This window comes from Halyomorpha halys, unplaced genomic scaffold (genome assembly GCF_000696795.3).
Source record: "Halyomorpha halys isolate HHAL.00 unplaced genomic scaffold, Hhal_1.1 Scaffold200.1, whole genome shotgun sequence".
NCBI classification, from domain to species: Eukaryota; Metazoa; Arthropoda; class Insecta; order Hemiptera; family Pentatomidae; genus Halyomorpha; species Halyomorpha halys.
The window spans coordinates 401,379-419,107 of record NW_027105652.1 but is presented as its reverse complement, the minus strand read 5'-3'; the positions used below and the strand labels follow the sequence as shown (position 1 = coordinate 419,107).

The 17,729-nt window shown below is 29.4% G+C and overlaps 1 protein-coding gene across 2 annotated transcripts in view; it reads left to right on the top strand.

The window, feature by feature from the left end:
* The first annotated feature begins 971 nt into the window (after positions 1-971).
* The window catches only part of LOC106679396 (uncharacterized), a 34,640-nt gene continuing 17,882 nt past the window's right edge, over positions 972-17,729 (top strand). The window contains exons 1-6 of one of the 2 annotated variants that reach the window (XM_014418527.3): positions 972-1,196; positions 1,543-1,702; positions 15,019-15,136; positions 15,663-15,742; positions 15,894-15,958; positions 16,038-16,125. In XM_014418527.3, coding sequence (XP_014274013.1) covers positions 1,127-1,196; positions 1,543-1,702; positions 15,019-15,136; positions 15,663-15,742; positions 15,894-15,958; positions 16,038-16,125 — 581 coding nt within the window. In that variant the 5' untranslated portion in view covers positions 972-1,126. Of the gene's footprint in view, positions 1,197-1,542; positions 1,703-15,018; positions 15,137-15,662; positions 15,743-15,893; positions 15,959-16,037; positions 16,126-17,729 lie in introns of those variants that run through there. The other variant, XM_014418528.2, reaches the window with a different exon arrangement.

The window sequence follows — 17,729 nt, the reverse complement described above, 5'->3', positions numbered from 1 at the left end:
GTGCAATGGCTGAAACCACTTGTACGTCTGCCTTGCTTGCCTCTCTGAATAACACTGACATGTGGATGGTCCGCTCTTTGTTTACAGAGCATTTGTACAAGCCTCCGATTCGTGGCGAGCGGCCAACATGTGGAACCGCCTTAAGAAATTTATACCGAATCTGGAAAATACTAATATAAACATTACTATTTGAAAGAGGAAAAATTTGCCATAACATAGGCTTAAGAGTTAGACATACTTTCCTATTTAATTAAATTAAATTCATTATTAAACCTTTTTATGTATTTATAGAAACAAAATATATAAAATTAAATGAGTTATTTAGTAGATTTTGTATATATATTTCATGATCATCTTGATATCAAAAAATATATTTTACCTTTTTCAGCAAACCTTTGATTATCTTTATTGTTTAAAAAAAAATACTGTTTGTATTAACTAATTTTACTTAAGGACTTCGATAATTTCAATTACTATATAAAATTATGCTTGAAAATATTTAAGAGATGTTTAAGGTAGTAAGTTCAAAACATATTACCTTAGTCAAATATATTACGTAGGTAAAACTTGTGTTGGTGCTGACTCAATGTCATCAATTATTTCTATTCATAATTACTATCTCTTCAATCAGTATTTAGTAATTAATACTTTATATTATTTTAATAAGGACATAAAGAACGGTTCAATATAGCAAGCTTATGTGAATAATTCATATCAGAAAAGTTTCAGGAGTTGCCCCGGTTTGAGTCGATGAGTAGTTTGAAATTCCACCGATAGAGCTCGTGTGGCGATTTTAAGTTTACTCTTTACTTTTAAAATCTGTATTTAATAAAAATTAAATATTTATTAAACACTTTTACAATTATTTAGCTAGCTAAACCATTAAATACATTTTTGTTTTCTTAAAATACTTACATTAGTTTAATTAACTTTACGTAGTACACATAATGTCCGCTAGAGTAGTTGATCGACTGCTTGGCGAGTGTGGGTCAGCCATTATTCTTGTGAGTTTCGTTGTGCTTTCATCGTGTCTAGTGAGTGTGATCGGTACTTAAAAATTTGTGTTTCGCTGGAGTTCGGATTGTCATGTTGTTACTATAAACTCAGTTTGTAATATTTCCTGAAGATGACGGCAAATTCTCAAGAAGCCTCGATTTCTAGCACCGAGGGTGCAGATGATATTTCATTGGAAATCAGTAAGTAGTTTTTATTGTTTTGTCATTTACCATGTACTTACCAGTCTGTCTCCATTAAATATTTACCCCTATTTCCTTTGTTATAGTCATAATCAATACCTTTAACTCTGTTTATAGTGCTTTCTATTTTTAGTAACATCTGATTCCTGTAAGAGTTAATTTGATAGTCATATTAATTAGTCTGTCCTCTTCATTGTTATTGTTAAATTGATCTCATTATGTAATTTTAATTTTAATTTTGTTTTTACTATAACTTGAGAACATTAATAGTTGTAACATGTCAGTTATTTTCTTGCTTTATTTAACACTTAACTTGTTGCTGATCTAATTTATTTATTTTTTTCAGAATCAGTTATTTCACTCTCCCCTTCTTTATTGTTTACTCCCAAACAGTTGACTGTCATCAATTCATTCCCATGGATGGCGGAGTTTTTTAAGCTTTGTCATAAAGATATGATCAATCCTACAGCGAGGAATCTAGAGAAATTGATGAACTTCTATCATAAGTAAGACTTTATGAATATATTCCATTAATGTCTCAACTTTTGTTGATGTTGATAATTGCATGTTATGTGTTGCAACATACCAATTACTGAAAAAGAACACATGTATTTATTAGATGGTTGTTTCTTTAATAATGCCATCCTTTTCTTATGGTTGTATTATTATTTTAACTCAGGCAATGAAATAAATTTTCTGGGCTTCATTTAAACATCCAAATATCCATTTAATGAATTTTAAAGTATATTTCAAAAAATAGTTGGATTAAAACAAGTCATACAAATTAATTAACTAGCTGAATGACTTGGTTGTATGAATGTATCCACTTATTAAAGTGATGTGTAAACATTAACAAGATCAACAATAACTGTTGTGCAATTCAGTTAGATAATGTAGTCAAATTATTATTATTTTTTTATATTGTTATATAGGGGTTTAGTGTTTGTATTATAAGATATGCCATATTCTATTTCATAAAATTTAAGAAATAAACTTATCCTTCTTTTAAAAAATAGTTCTCTGTGAAAAAAATCTCCTTCAAGTATTATAATTTACCCCTTCATTTGTTTGCTGTTAAGTATATCGAAAACAATTACATGACAGTGATGTCTATATTATATAGATAATAAAATATACTTCCTTTTACAGAAAAATTAATCTTAATATTTGTTGTTTATCTTTTGCATCCTAAAATGATTAAATGTATGTCATTTTTTATTAATATTATTAATTTCAAAGTGATGTGATATATGTGTTCTTTTTCAACAATTTTAATTTTTAACCAAGGTTCTAGTTATGAATTTACGTGAATACCAATTTATTATTAACTCTCTATAATGTTATACTGATCTAATTCCTACTGGTTAGATATTACATTTAAATCCTAATAGATATTTGTAATTTTGGTGGAAAGATAAATTTTAATAAGTAAATAAATATTTACATTCTAGTTTTGTGAAACTATATTCAAATCGGCTCAAAATTAATTAATCCTGATTTATTAAAATTCAAATAATTCATGTATAGTTATTAATTAATTAATTATTGAACTATCAATTTAATTCTTCATTTTGTATTTATTTGGTTAAATTCTTTGTTTTTTAGCCTAGTTAAATTATTGTTCTTGGGTTTCGTGGGCCTGGTATGTTCTAAATTGGTAACATGCTACCTAGTTTTGAATTTTTTCTTTTCGTCCAACATTTTTCAATAATTTATTCAATTTGGCAAAAATTAATATTTTAATATCTTTTATTTATTACTGGTCATTTTTTTTTCTTAGACATTTTTATGAGCTTGGTAACCTTGGGCAAGTTGTGTTTAATTAAGTTGTTATAGATATATACAGAATACCAAGGAAAGTTTATTTGTTATGTGTTTGGTTCAAATATGTTATCACTTGTCTCAAAATTCCTATTAATGAATACAACTAAGTAGTCAGGAATTATGAATAAACTTATTCTATTTTATAATAATTTCTGCTTGTTTTCATTATAGTTTTCTGTTTCATTATTCATTCATTGTTTATTTTCTGCTTCATCTTATTAACTAAAAATGAATGTATCAAAGGAATTTATTTATATATATTTGTTATATCATAAATAAAATCAGTTAGCCACGATAGACTTTGTTGACATCTCGGAGACAATAGAAGAATGAAGAAATAGAGCTGCTGGTAATTTATTGTATATCGATAAAGAATTATCAAATTATATCTTGCTAATAGTCATAATTAATTTTAAAAATATATATTCAGGAATACAATGACTCTTAAGGTTAGAGGTTACTATAATATGTAATAAAAAGTTATATTTTATAATTGGAAAAAAACAGTTCAGAAAATGACCCTCGTGTGGTAGAGCTCCCAGACAATAGTCATGTCTATGGCGATATAGATAAAGGTCATAAAAATGTTTCACCTTTGTTCTAAACATAATGTATGAAATTCTAAGATTCTTCATGAGTAATGATTGCAAAAATCTAACTAAGTATATAAGAAACATTAAAGGAGGAGAAAAGAACCTAAGTGAGGAAAGAGTTAAAGGAGCTGTTTGGGTTCTGATAAAATAAAGTTCGACAAGGTCTTCATTTTCACATCAGGACAAATAACTTATTAAAAAAAAAGTAAATAAATATTTAGTGGAGTTCAATTCATAGAATGAGTTAAACAATGTGGAATGAACTGTTATTGAAAATTATAATAATTGAAATAGATACCGTTGTAATTCTTTCCTCTTGGTATCTACAAGAGTTACATAGTTAGGACCTCCACAGTTATTTTGAAGTATTTACAACCAGGATTATTTAAAGTTTAGAATGTAGGCTGATACCACTACTTTTCTTTGTCACCTGACATACTGTTGTAGCATTGGTGAGAATTTTGCTGTTGTATACTGAAATGTAATACTTGGTTCCTGTATAATATTATCTTATACCAACAAAGGTATTCTGGGTTGCAATGAGGTTCTTATCTGCAACCCTTAAGCCAATTTTTTTTTTATTCTTGTTTTTTTAGATTTTGTTTGTAACTAGTCAACATGTTTATAATGTTTTTCTAAACCTTACTAGATTTAAGTAGTATAGATAAAAGGAAAGTTTATTCCTTAATACTATCAATTGAGTTCTATGTAATGGGATTGAGTTTATCTTGATTAAATTGACTGAATTCATGAAAATCCTTTTTTCAAGATACAATTCATATCATATTATTTGAACAGTATCATATTGTTGTGTTAAACTTGATCAGCTACTGTCATCCATAGCACCTACTATGGTCAATGGAGTTGGCTGTTTTATATGATTTTACAGTAGGCCAAGGTGATTCAGGTGAGTATATTTCTAGGTGAAACAATAAATCTCATAATTTTTCATTATTTTTGAAACAAATTTTCAAATAATATAAACCTTGAGTCCCAAGGTTTATATTATTCCCAATCGAAATGGGAATTGAAATTCTTTAATTTTATACATGAATACACAATCTTTCTTCTTACTCTAACCCATCATGACTCATCTTTTGGCAGTTATGGTTGTTTCCCATGAATAATTTGGAATACAATAATGTTTTGAGTATAAAAGCACATTTAAAAGATGTAATTTTGTTAATTGTACCAAATGTTTATTAAAAATGCCAACATATTATAATTGTATCTAACCACTTATTGGAGCTCAGGACCAATTAAAGTCTTTAGGATCTCAAGATAATAATTTAAAAAAATATAATGAAAATCCATGAAATTGTTATTTATGAAAGGTAAAACTACAGGAAAAAAAACATATGTATGTACATATAATGCTAATGTACACCTATTCTATATTATTTTCTATTTCATTAGTTCATATTTCCCTAATTTGTTAATAATATATTCTATTCTCCCTTTTATCTGACTACAGTGAAGCCTAAAGTAAGGAATTGTGTTTTGGGGGCGGGCATCTCATAACCTCCTTATTTGTCAGTGCGAAGCCATTTTGTGAGCAAAATACTCAACCAATTTTTAAATTTGATGTTTCAATTTTCTCGGTAATATCCTGTGAGTGTTTTGGAACAATTCAAGTTCAAAATATTTTATTATATTTCATAACCTCCTTAAATGACAGTACTGCCAATGGCTGTCATGAGAATCAACTGCATTATGCATTTGAATCTATTCATATTGTTTATTTGAGGGCCTCCTACAGTCAATATTAGATTCTGTCAATATGCTGACCGTTTAAAGGGTATATTTTACATAATTCTGACATGTGTGCTATACTTGTATATGCCATGTTCAATAATATTGTTGATATAATGTAGTAAGTGACTCATAGACAGTTAATTGGTCTAAACATTATTTAAGGAACCCAATAACCATTTCAAAATGTAGTATTGTCAAGTACAACATATTGTATATGTATATATGTCTCATGGTCTACGTGAATTGAAAACATTTTCAAAAGTAAACGGTTTCAAACACCATGGTTCAATAATAACATCAATAAATGATCAACTGACTGAGATAGACCATTATATAATAAGTCTTCTTCCCTCTCCACAAGAATGGATGGTGACTCACCCATTAAGAAAATATTTAGGTATAAGGAAGGAAAAAGAATAGAGAGAATGGCCTTGACTGATGTGGACAGATAAGTTTGAAGCCAATGCAGAGACATTTCTGGAAACAAGAGCTTGGCAGAACCTTGCGCAAGACCAAGAGGAATGAAGGCACCAGCTTTTACAAGAGCAAGTCACTTACGGCAATACGGTTCCACAAATGGCAAGGAAACCACAGATGTTCTACTGGGAGTGTGTGCAGATGTTGAACCAGAGGGAGGAATACGTTATGCTGTTGCTCTTTGACATATCCTCTGTCTTTGAGAGTGTCTGGTAGCCCCTCTTGCTCCAGCAGTTGCAGAAACATGAAGCCCCCAGCAACTTATAGAACTTGATTAGGAACTACCTCAAGGACAAATATGGGAAGATTAAAGGTAGCTCTTATGCAGTAGAAGCTTCCATAGGGAGGGGATGCCCTCAGGGATCAGTACTTCGTCCAGCCCTATAGAAGCGGATTGGTTGTTGTTGGGAGTCCTGCAGGAAAAGTAGTTCCCTGCCACTGGTTACATTGACGATTTGACTGCAGCGGTATTCTCCAATAGTAGAGCCAGACTAAAACAGCAAGCAGAATGTTGTGCCAACCTGGTTGGATAATGATGCAAGATAAAAAAAAGTTAAGAATGAACTCTAGCCAAGACACATGCCATACTTTTAAGAGGAAAAACTGATAGGGCCCATTTTAATTTAATGATTTGAGTAACAAGAATACATCAAAGTGAGGGAGTCACTTACCTTGGCATAAAATTGAAAAAGTATTTAACATGATACCTCGCTTGGATTTCTTGAGAAATAGGGTGTATCCTTGTACAGTCTTAGTCATGTGGAGGCGACTTCTGGAGCCTCATATATTCTGCGACAATCATGGGTATTCTAAGGTATGCCTCCCCTGCCTGGAACTGTAATCTCTCGAACTGGCAACTTAAAACAAGTTGCTAAAAAACTCCGCTAGGAGCTCTTTTGCATTTAATATAACTTTCGATAGGGCTGCTCACAATCCTATGTATATAACATTTAACGTGGTAAAACATTTTACATTTACCAAAACATCATAACGTAACTTCCAGCTCAGGAGTCTTTTTTACGTGAAAAAAAACTTCTTAAGCAACGGTAATAAAAGTTATAATTAAAAACTAAAATTAATTTTGAAATGAAGATAATTTTTATAAATCAGTTTAAGCCTGATAGGGTTTCAGTGCAATTGGAATCGAAAAAGTCATAGTTGAATCAGTAAAGGCTACATTTGAAACGGAGGGCGAAAAAAAAAAACTTTTAAGTGATTGTTAGTTCGGCAGTATTCTTCAGTATAGGTTTCATTTTTTAATCTTTCGAGGAATCTAATTCCTAATTTACTTTTTGATTGCGTATGGGTATTTGGAATCACTGTTGGTTTCAATTGATATTTTTTATACATAAACATCATTTATTAGGTTTTCAAGGACTCTGAATTTAGCATCGGATATTCGATCACGGTAGTGGTGCATTTCGACTTGCCGTCACTCTTGAAGTTTTCTACTATATGGAGATCGTATATAGATATTAAATGGTACTGATTCTGTTTTTTAGTACCGGATTTTTTATCCAGCATTTTAAATTTAATTACAATTAACGCTCTTTCGGTAGAGATATCGTTCTTCAAGTCTCTAAGGACGCTATATCCGAATTTGCCATCGGATTTTCTATTGGGCATTGTTACTGTTGTGATTTTTTCGATATTAAGTTCGTTTAGTAGGTTTTCGAAGGTTCTTATTACGTTTTTTTCAATCAACTATGTGCTGTTCTAAATGTGTGAAGGCGTGAGCTATGTATTCTAGATCAAACGTAAAATTTAGTAATATCTGATTTGGTACACTCTGTTATTTCCTCAGCATTATCTGAAATGGTAAAATTTTCTACATTGACTGATTAAAAATTTTAGATATTCAAAATTATAAAAATAATTATAACTTTTACTTTTTGATATATATTTTAAAAGTTAATGTATTATATCTACCTAATTAACCTATTTTTCTCTGTCCATATTACATTTACCAATGGATTATTTCATTTGAATTACTCACACTTTATATGTGGTTAGACATATTTACCGCTGTTCTCTAGTGATCCTTTTTTATTTTTAGTTGATTTATTTCTCTTATTTGATTGCCAAAAAAAAATATCAGATTGTCTGGTGACCAAGAAAACCGTTAAAACTGCCTCGGCCAGCAAATTCAGATAAAAACAATAAAACTTTATTTTAGAATAGGCCGGCCAGTTAATTTGAAATTGCAGTTGAAAGTAAAGTTGAAAAGCTAGAAATGGTTTTATATGCTCATTGCATGCCAATATCTTGAATTTATCCTGTTCTAAGTTGTAGAAACATTTATTCTATTATTAATCACAGAACATTAAATTATGTTGAGTACTTAACATTATAAAGTCGGTCCAAAAACATGATCGGAATTGACCTTGCGAAAATAACAAAACAAAATTCAAATCGCAATTTCCACAACCAAGTGGAAAGACATTCTACGATTTTCCGGGATTTCTTCTCATTTTTATTAGGCGCAGAAAATATAACCGTACGCAAAACAAATTCTTCCAATATCTCTTTCACAAAAACACTTTTGCTGTTTAGGAAAATGTGTTGTCATTTTTTACCATGTTCTCATGTAATGTTTGCAATTATGGAGACTAGATCATATTTTAAAGGTTATATTTTTTATAGGGAGGTAACTACTATCTGCATTGCCTGGCATCCTATACATAGTGGAGCCATTGTTTTCTGCCATCTCTTTTTCGAGTTCTTTTGATTTTCCACATAAATTTCGGATGTCTTTCAGTTAATTAGATGCTCTAGGTATCCAGATATCATGTTTACAAAACAGGGATGTATCGGCTAAATTATAATACAGGCGAAACTGTGGACACAGCTAGTTCATTATGAAGAATTATCTGTATCTTGAACTTATTTTATTTTTTTAAATTATTCTTACTTCTTCAGTCATAGAACTGTATTATCTCTCAAACTTCGGAGCAGAAATATTTTTGACAGATCAATCTCCCCTTGATTTTATTCGATGTTTCAAGTAATGAAACGACATTTCTGTCTTGATATTTTATAATTTTCTCGTATATGTTCGCTTATCTGTTTAACCGCAGAGAAAATCTAAGACAAATAATCAAGATTAGTTTAGATAACAGTCTGATTGGTTGACGTTGGTGTAATCTGAGCTCTTCTGTATTTATACTACCACATAAACTATTCAATACAAACTCAATTGTGAAAGATTCCTAGTGCAAAGAAAAATACCGAAAGGTTGATATTTTAAAAGGATCTACGTAACTCTTAAAATAAAGAAAGGTTTTACCAGATTAAGTTTGCTTTTGTAGAAACTATAACGATATTTCTGATTTTGAGCGAAATCTGACACAATAGCTCGTCATATTCTTTTTTGTATGAATAAAATTTGCTATAATCTGAGATAGGGTGTTTAGCGACCGAGAGAATTGGGTAAAGTCAGGGAATACTAAAAAAAATCGGGGAAACAGCCGTGGTTACAAAATTCAAAGAACAAATATTTAAATTGTTTCAGAATCCTTTTAAGTAGTTTAAAATAATAAAAAGTTCACCAAGGATAAATGACAGTATAGCTTCCTCTCACTATTTCTATGGGATACATAATTTACCCATAAATTTTGGGTACGTAATTACCAATACACCAGTATTTCATGATCAATAATTTTTCGTCTGAGCTGTTTTTAAATTTAGTCCTGTCTGGGTAAAGATAAATTTGCGCTTGAATCATTGAACATAGTGTCAAAGGCTTTGATAATATTTATTGTATTGTTCCATTTTTCATAAATCTTAACTTTGGGATAATTCAGATGAACCGTTTTCGTATGTTCATAAAAAAACATCTCATCTTACTAAACAAGTTATCGCATTCGTTTCCGAAAGTATTAGATGGAATTTGGTATTGGAAAAAAAAAATTGTTAACAAAGGTTTCCTCACATTAATGGGGATTTCAGTATCATGAAATATATGTTAGGTTCGATTTAAATCTTGAAAATCGGGATTTTGCTTGCTTAGATCTTGAGCTGAGGAAAGTGTTACCAAGTGAAAAGTAAGGTTAAGGTGCAATTAATGATGGATTCCAAAGTGGTGTATTTATTGCTATAATCAAAAGATCTAATTAGCCCACGTGCGCATATTTGCTTACTCGCAATTTTGGAATGCATAAAAAATGTAAATAAAGAAATAAAAATATCGTCAAAATAGTTTTGATGGCTTAGAATTAAAACCTTGTATCACACAAAAAAATTAAATTTATATTAACTTTAATATTATGGTTACAGAGAAAGATACAAGGTTGGATTCTTCGTCGATAGAGTACAGCACTATCAATTTTTATCAGATTATTTTTTTCTCCACTCAAGTAATGAGATACGCGCTTATCCATCTAATAATCTATAAGTTTTATTTTTTTGAGATACCTGGTTTTCAGTCTAGGCCATCGTTTTGAAACTTAACATAAATTTAACATCACATATATTTCGTTATAATAGGGTTGTGGAGCAACTTCTCGCCAATAAATTGAACTTAAAACAAAAAAAAAAAAAAAAAAAGGTTCTAAACTACTACAGGTCGATTTTTTCTATTTTCGGCACTACAGTCAGAGATCACTCCAGGATTTATTTATAAATAAAAGGTTTCCTCTTGATGATTTTCGGATAGCATTATTGTCTTCCATTTTGTTTCAAAATAGTAATTGAGGTCTTATGCAATCATATATCAACATGATATATGATATCAATACACTCATGTACCAATGATTTGAGGTTTATATCAGTCATCATTGTAATATAATGGTTATAGAATATAGTATCATGGACTCACTATGTCAAAGCTTATAGAAGTAATCAATCAAAATATTTTTTTTTTGTCTTGACTTTTGAAAGAATGATCCTGGTGGAGCTCCTTTTAGTCTAAAACTGCAGCAATTCTTATGGAATTTAAAGATTGAGAAAATTAAATTTGAAAAACAAGCAAATGTTATTATTGGTTGTAATGTCTACTATTTATAACTTAATTTATTTATCATTTAATTTTTATTATTTATTTCTTTTATATTTGTTAATCACTACCTGTCGTTTTACTTTGTACATACTTTTTGTCTCTTTTATTTTTAATTTAATTTTACCATAGAAAATAGGCCACCTGTTTGTGTTCGAAATTCCATTTGTCAAATGAAAATACAGATATATTTCCTGACTATCTATTATTCATGATATATGATTAGAAACAAACAAAAAAAAAATGTTTCTCCCCAGATATAATAACATAAATATATTTAATAATTTATCGTTTAAACACCTATAACATAAATCTTTTAAAACATATCTTAATCCTCTAGTGAATGCAATGCTAAATGTATCACAATCTGAAATCAGTGGCAGTTCCTGAGTGATAGCGAACAGGGCTCGTTCAAATAATCTTCATAATGAATTAAAAATACATAAATAAAAATGTTGGATGCCTCCAGTTTTTGTGATTTTAATGCTCCGGTTGTCACTTTAATGTTGACAGTTCCCAAAGGACTAGAAGACTTTAAAAGAGTTGATTATTTATTATTTAATTATTTGGAAAATAAAGAGTAGTTATTTTGAATAACTTAATTGATACAATGAAAATGCACATGTTATAGATAAATTGAAAATTAAAGTAGTTTTTCTACGCTTAATAACTTTTGTGAAACAATCATTGCACCTGAAATTGATGCTGTTAGACAAATAATTTGTACTTCACAGGCAATATTAGGAGACACCTACCCCCTCTCCTTTTAGGGAATTTGTTTTGCAACCAGCCTTCCTCAATGGTGCACTCAGCTCACGTGGTGTAGGTAGCATTTTTCAAAATTAATAAGGTGTTCTGTTTCTGTTCATGAATTTCATTACAAATATATATGTATATAATCATTTACAAAGCTTGGGGATCAAGTACTCATTTACACAAATGGACTAAAATCTGTTTCAAATCATTACATTTTGATTTTTTCTCTATGATTTTAGTCCTTTCTTACATCAATTTTACTACTATATTTTATAACAAAAGAAGATATAACATGTTTTTTTAGAATAAATTAAATTCCAACTTGAATTTTATCCCAATCACAAACTGTATAATATTCATTGTATTCATGTAATTTAATTTTTATATAATACTTGTTTTATTATAATTGTGCAACAAAATGTTTTTTTTAACATAAACAATTTTACATTACATTTCCACTTTAGTTGCTCTAGTTACAGCCGGTGAAGAGAGTTTACTATTTTACTATTATTAATTTTATACTTATTAAAATGTTTCTAGTTTTATTAACATTTTTAGAAGGAATAAATGAACATTGTGGTCAGTATTAGAATCAATCCTCTTTTGTCTTTTATGTTTTCTTCATTCGAATCATTTTTGTCATTAAATTTCATTTTCATTGGTGCTTTAAATTTATTAACCTTAATTTGTCTCTTGAGTGAGATTAAGAAAAACAACTCATTTAAATATAAAAACAGTCGTTTTGTTTTCACTTATTTCTTTCACTAAAGTATCACTTCTGTCAAGAAAGAAAACATCCGTACGTAAAATGAGAAGAAAAATGTTTACAGATTAATTAATTAAAAGAATCGAAACAATGATAAATGGTTTTCCCCAGAGCATTTCGATGTGCTGAAGGGTTAAGTATTCATTTCCTGAAGTTTGCATAATATGAGTTAAATATTTGAATTTTATTACACGTTCTAATAGAAAAATATTACTTACAAAAGTAATAATTTCATGAAGTTAATAAAAATTTACTTCACACTTTATTAGAGGCAAATGTGGGTGATTTTTATGTTAAATTATGGGCGATTTTATGATTATATTCCAATGATTTTCCCTATAATTTAAATTACATTTTGAAGTATATAATACTCCTTCTATTGACTCACTGTTGTAAACTCAGCAAGTGGCCAATATTATAATTTTTTGTTCGAAATTTTCAATAGTACGATAATGACAACCAAGTTGGATTAATAATTTTTTTAAATCTAGAAATAACGAAATAGGTGCAATGGGTGACTATTGTTGTAAAAAGTAATGATTGACATTTAAAAAAAAAAAAAAATCTAATAATTATAACCTTTTTTTTTAAAAAAAAAAAAAAAGTATCGAAAAGGATGTTCAAACACACAAACCATTTTTGTGAGACTCGGTCATTTAGACCATAGGAACTTCTGTCCAATGATTTCAAAATGAGAGGATGAAGTTTAGCAGTACAAACCAAATTTTAGAAAATAAATCAAAATAACTTGCTTGAAAGTTATTGTTTGTTAGTAACAATACGGTAGTAGTATTTAGCACAGGTTACAAAAGAATAAATATACATATTTACTAAAACAGTGTGGGGCGTTATGTGGTAATAGTATTTTAGTAGCTTGAACTAATCTATTCTTTAATATTTTATTTTGAAGAAATGTTTCTTCACTGTATAGCTGTGGGTCATAAATCAAGTTAAACTTATTGAGCAAAAGTTTTATCAGATTGAAATGTAAAACTTTATTAGTACTATAAATAACCTCTTGATTGTTCTTCTACCACCCACCTCAGTATTTATCATCTTTGGTCTGTAAGTACAAGAGAAGAGAAAGAAATTTATTCACTCATGCTGCCCAAATATATCGGGTTGCCACATAACACAGCATACTGATCAATCCGTGATCGGACATATATAAATTACATATTTTTATATGATATAATATAATAGAAAGATAACATTTTTTTTTCCACAGTATTCTTTTACAATTAATACCAGTTTACAAAGTAAATACAAGTTTTTCGATTTATTACTTTTTTTCTTTCTCTTCCATTTTACAACCCTTATTTCATTTTATCAACAAAGTTCCCTATATAACAAATATTAAAAATAATAAATATATAAAACATCAAATAAGATATGTGATGCATGCATGCCATCCTTCCTCTGGATGACTCCATTACTCATTAATTTCCATGCATGTGGTGGTGTATGATTCCCAGGGAGTCAAATATTATATTCTCTGTCATCCTAGCCACGTCCTGGACGTTGACCCCAAGCTTCACCATGAAGCTCCTAGTTGTGCTGGGAATTGTTCCACGGGTTCCGAACCAGAGGCCTCTCACGTTGAAGTCTCGTTCTCTGAAGCCCTCACGGAACTTCTCCTTCAGAAAAGGGATACATTTATCGTAGATTTCCTTCTTTTCCCTGTCTACCTTGTTTGCCTGGTCAAGGTCGTTATTTTCATATCTCATGGTGGGATCCAGAATGATTGCCGACTTCCCCTTCTTAGGAAAAGCAACTATATCCGCATATCCGCATATCTTGTGGATCCATCCGTATCTACACAGTAGACCTCGTCAAAGCAGGCAAAATCTCTTTCTTTTAGGAGCTTACATAACATTTTTTCATTTAAAGTAAAGTTATGGTATGAGATTTCAAAAATATTTTATGAGTTCACTTGTTCTTTTAATATTTTATTATTATTAATTAGTTTTATAGAAGAAATTTATATTGTAATTTAAAATCATTTGTTGTTATATATTTTTCTTTCAGGCTCCACTCTTCATATCAATCCAATCATACCTTTCCATGTAACCAGTATATTTCAGTGCTTGCACTTTTCATTTTTTTTTTCATACCTTTGTAGCTTTTGATTTAACTTATTTAAGTAGTTTTTGAAGTTGAGATAATTTTCAACTTGCCTCAACTGTTCATTCATTTTTATTTTATGTTCTTAAGAACTGTTAAAACGAATATGAATCAGTTCTTTGTGACAAATAAACAAAAAGATTAGTCAAGTATTTTAAATAATGTTTAACATGAATTTTTAATTTTACTAAAATTCAATCAATTAAATTTACCTGAACTTAAAAACAAAAGATTCTATGGGACACATTCTTAGTAAATTATCTTTTGTCTCATATTTAAATCATGTTAAATATTGATTATATTAAAAGCATCTAGTATTTTTAAATTCCAAAATCTTTTATTTTAAATTTGATTTTGTTCCCCTTCCTGATTGATTTTTGTATTTTAAAATTAAAGTAATTAACATCCTTTTATGTTCCTTTTTTTCATTTCTCACTTTTGATCAACTTTTCCTTATATTTAAGATTATTTTTCTCCATTAGCATCGATAATTTATAATCGATCTGTTGTTGATTTTCTTATAATTTTTTGCAGGCATGTTAGTCAGTCAGTTAAAGAATGTTATTCTAGACCAAATAGATGTTCAAAGCTGAAATCCAACATGGGAGACGTTTTGATCTTTTTTCACATGTCATACACTGATATAAAGCCGGTAAGTATTTATTTTTAGTTATTGCATGGCTTGACTACGAAATAAGGCATGGTAGTTAATGTTATGTTTATCGTTTAATACGAAGATGGTACAAGTTATTGCTCTTCAATGTATTTTTATTACATGGCAATTGGCAAATACTTTTTTTTTCCTGGCACTGCCAACCTTGCTGAATTTTAAATTGTTGAAATCGTGTGATGTCTCATAATGGCAAACTGATCTATTAGAGGACACACACCTTTTGAATCTGTAAAATATATGACTTCTGTCACTACTCACAAAGAAATAAAAATTTTATTAATTATACTCCAAATAATCAAATATAATTTATAATTCTGAGTTATAATTGGTGTCTTTTTTTTTTTTTTTACTTCCTCTTTTCTTATTTATTTTTTTATTTTCTTTTTGTTTTTAAATATTATGTTGCTAGTTTCAATGTTATTAAGGATATTTTGTAAAATTGAACATTGAACACCACACCTTAAGTAATATAAAGATAGAGGAGTAAACTGGAATTATTTTTCAGCCCTTTGAGCACTCCTCATATCTGGCGAAAATGTCTGATCTTATGGCCTTGTATATGGATTTGGAAATTAAGGCATCTAGGTATAATATAATTTGCTTTTAATTGTTATTATTCACAAAAATCTTGTATTTTACTTACTTCTTAGATATGCAATTATTCAATCATTAATTTGAAGTATTCCTAAATTTTTTTATGTAAATGATTAGTAATTCTATATATTTTAACCCTTAGGTCTGGCACCGAAAGTTTGCCAAAAATAGCGAGTAAGATAACATCTTGTCTGATTGTTTTTTTTGGTGAGTTAATAAGCTCTGCTTTTTGAATTTTTTTTTTTTTTTAACTTATGTGGTCCTAACATTTTTAAATGCATTTTAGGTAGTTCTCATGATTACATCCTCGATACTATTTTCAAAGCAAAAATGATTGCTAAGAGTTCTTGGGAGCTTAGTGATCTTATTTTTAGGTTGGTAACTTAAAAATATATCCATAATCTAAATATAATGCTTTATTTATTTTTTTTTTTTCTCAACTGTTCCACTTCTCTACATATTTTTCAAATGGTTAAGAAAAATCATTGAACTATGAGTATATTTTATATGTTGTAGCACAAACTGATATATCAATTTTATTCAATTATTCTTTATTCTATTAGCAGCTGTTAGCAATATTGATGTTTTTTTTTACCAGTCGTGATGGTTTGAATTTGACTTTTGTGGGACTCTGTAGGGACAGTTATTTTGATGAAACTGAAATGATAAAGTCCTTGCCACTGCACTCTTAGGAGCTGCAAAAAAATTGTATCTTTTTACATATCTGTGTCATTGTTTTCTTCCTATTCTCTAAATTAGTTTAAAGGTTATTATTAGAGACCAGATTTTTATTCAGTAAAAAATTGAAAAATGCGCAGTAAATTTTTATATTTCTGTATAAAAACTCCTTAATCTAGCTAAACTCAACTTTATTGCTTTATTTGAGATATAATTCTGTGAGATAAGATATAATTTTATTCATTCTTCAAAAATGTTGTGAATAAAATTATTAGCAAATATCTTGACTGCAAGGCTTAATATTTATTATAAGAAGGTCCAAGGAGAGAAACCTCTGACCAGATTTTTTGTTTTAAGACAAGTTCTTAAAAAGTGCTATAAACTGAATGCTGACATTCATATTCTCTTCTATAAGCAAACCTTTGATCAGGTAACAGAATGCAGCTATTTAATGCCTTGAAAATTTATTATATACTTCTCAAAGTAATTAATTTGATAAAAATTATGATATTCTTTCTCTGAACTCAGACCATCGTTCTGATTGGTCACTGTTTAAGCAGAGGGATACAATTTACTTTTATGGTAAGTAAAAGGAGGAGTTCCTGGTGTATAGGAAATATTAACGAATTTGATGGCCTTATTGGACATGAAGATATTATGTGATTTAGCATTTCTATAAGAACTAGCTGGCTTGGAAATGTCGAAAGGTTACCCAATGAAAGAATGGTAAAGAAGGTCACAAGATATAACTTTCCCCAGAACAAAAAGAGAAGGATTGGAGTGACAAGCTGGAGAAGAGATCTGGATAGACAGGAGTGGGGTTGAATTGTCCTGGAAACCTAAGTCGACCTTGGACTGTAGAGCCTAAGAAGAAGGATAAGCAACAAAACTAAAAATCATACAATTAAACTCAAAAACAACGTAAAATTTCGAATTTCGTTGTATATTACTGGGTCGATCGTGAACTGAATACATTATAAGTTAAAGAATTCATTTTTCCTTTGAATTTTTTTTTGTTTTACTTAACGAGAAGAATCTTCTAATTTTGTGTGCACTTTGTACAATCGGAAATATTTTTTCATTTAATACAATTGAAAATCATAAAAATAATCTTGACCTCAACACAACTCTACCAATCTGCAAGGAAGTCAGAAATGGCCCTATAAACTATATGGAATGTTACAAACCAGACTTACATAAACAAATTAGAGTTTTTTTTTCATTAAAAACTACTCTTTCTCCTTAATAAAGGCAATGTGCAACAAAATACTGATACCATAGAAAGAGCAGCTCAGTTTTC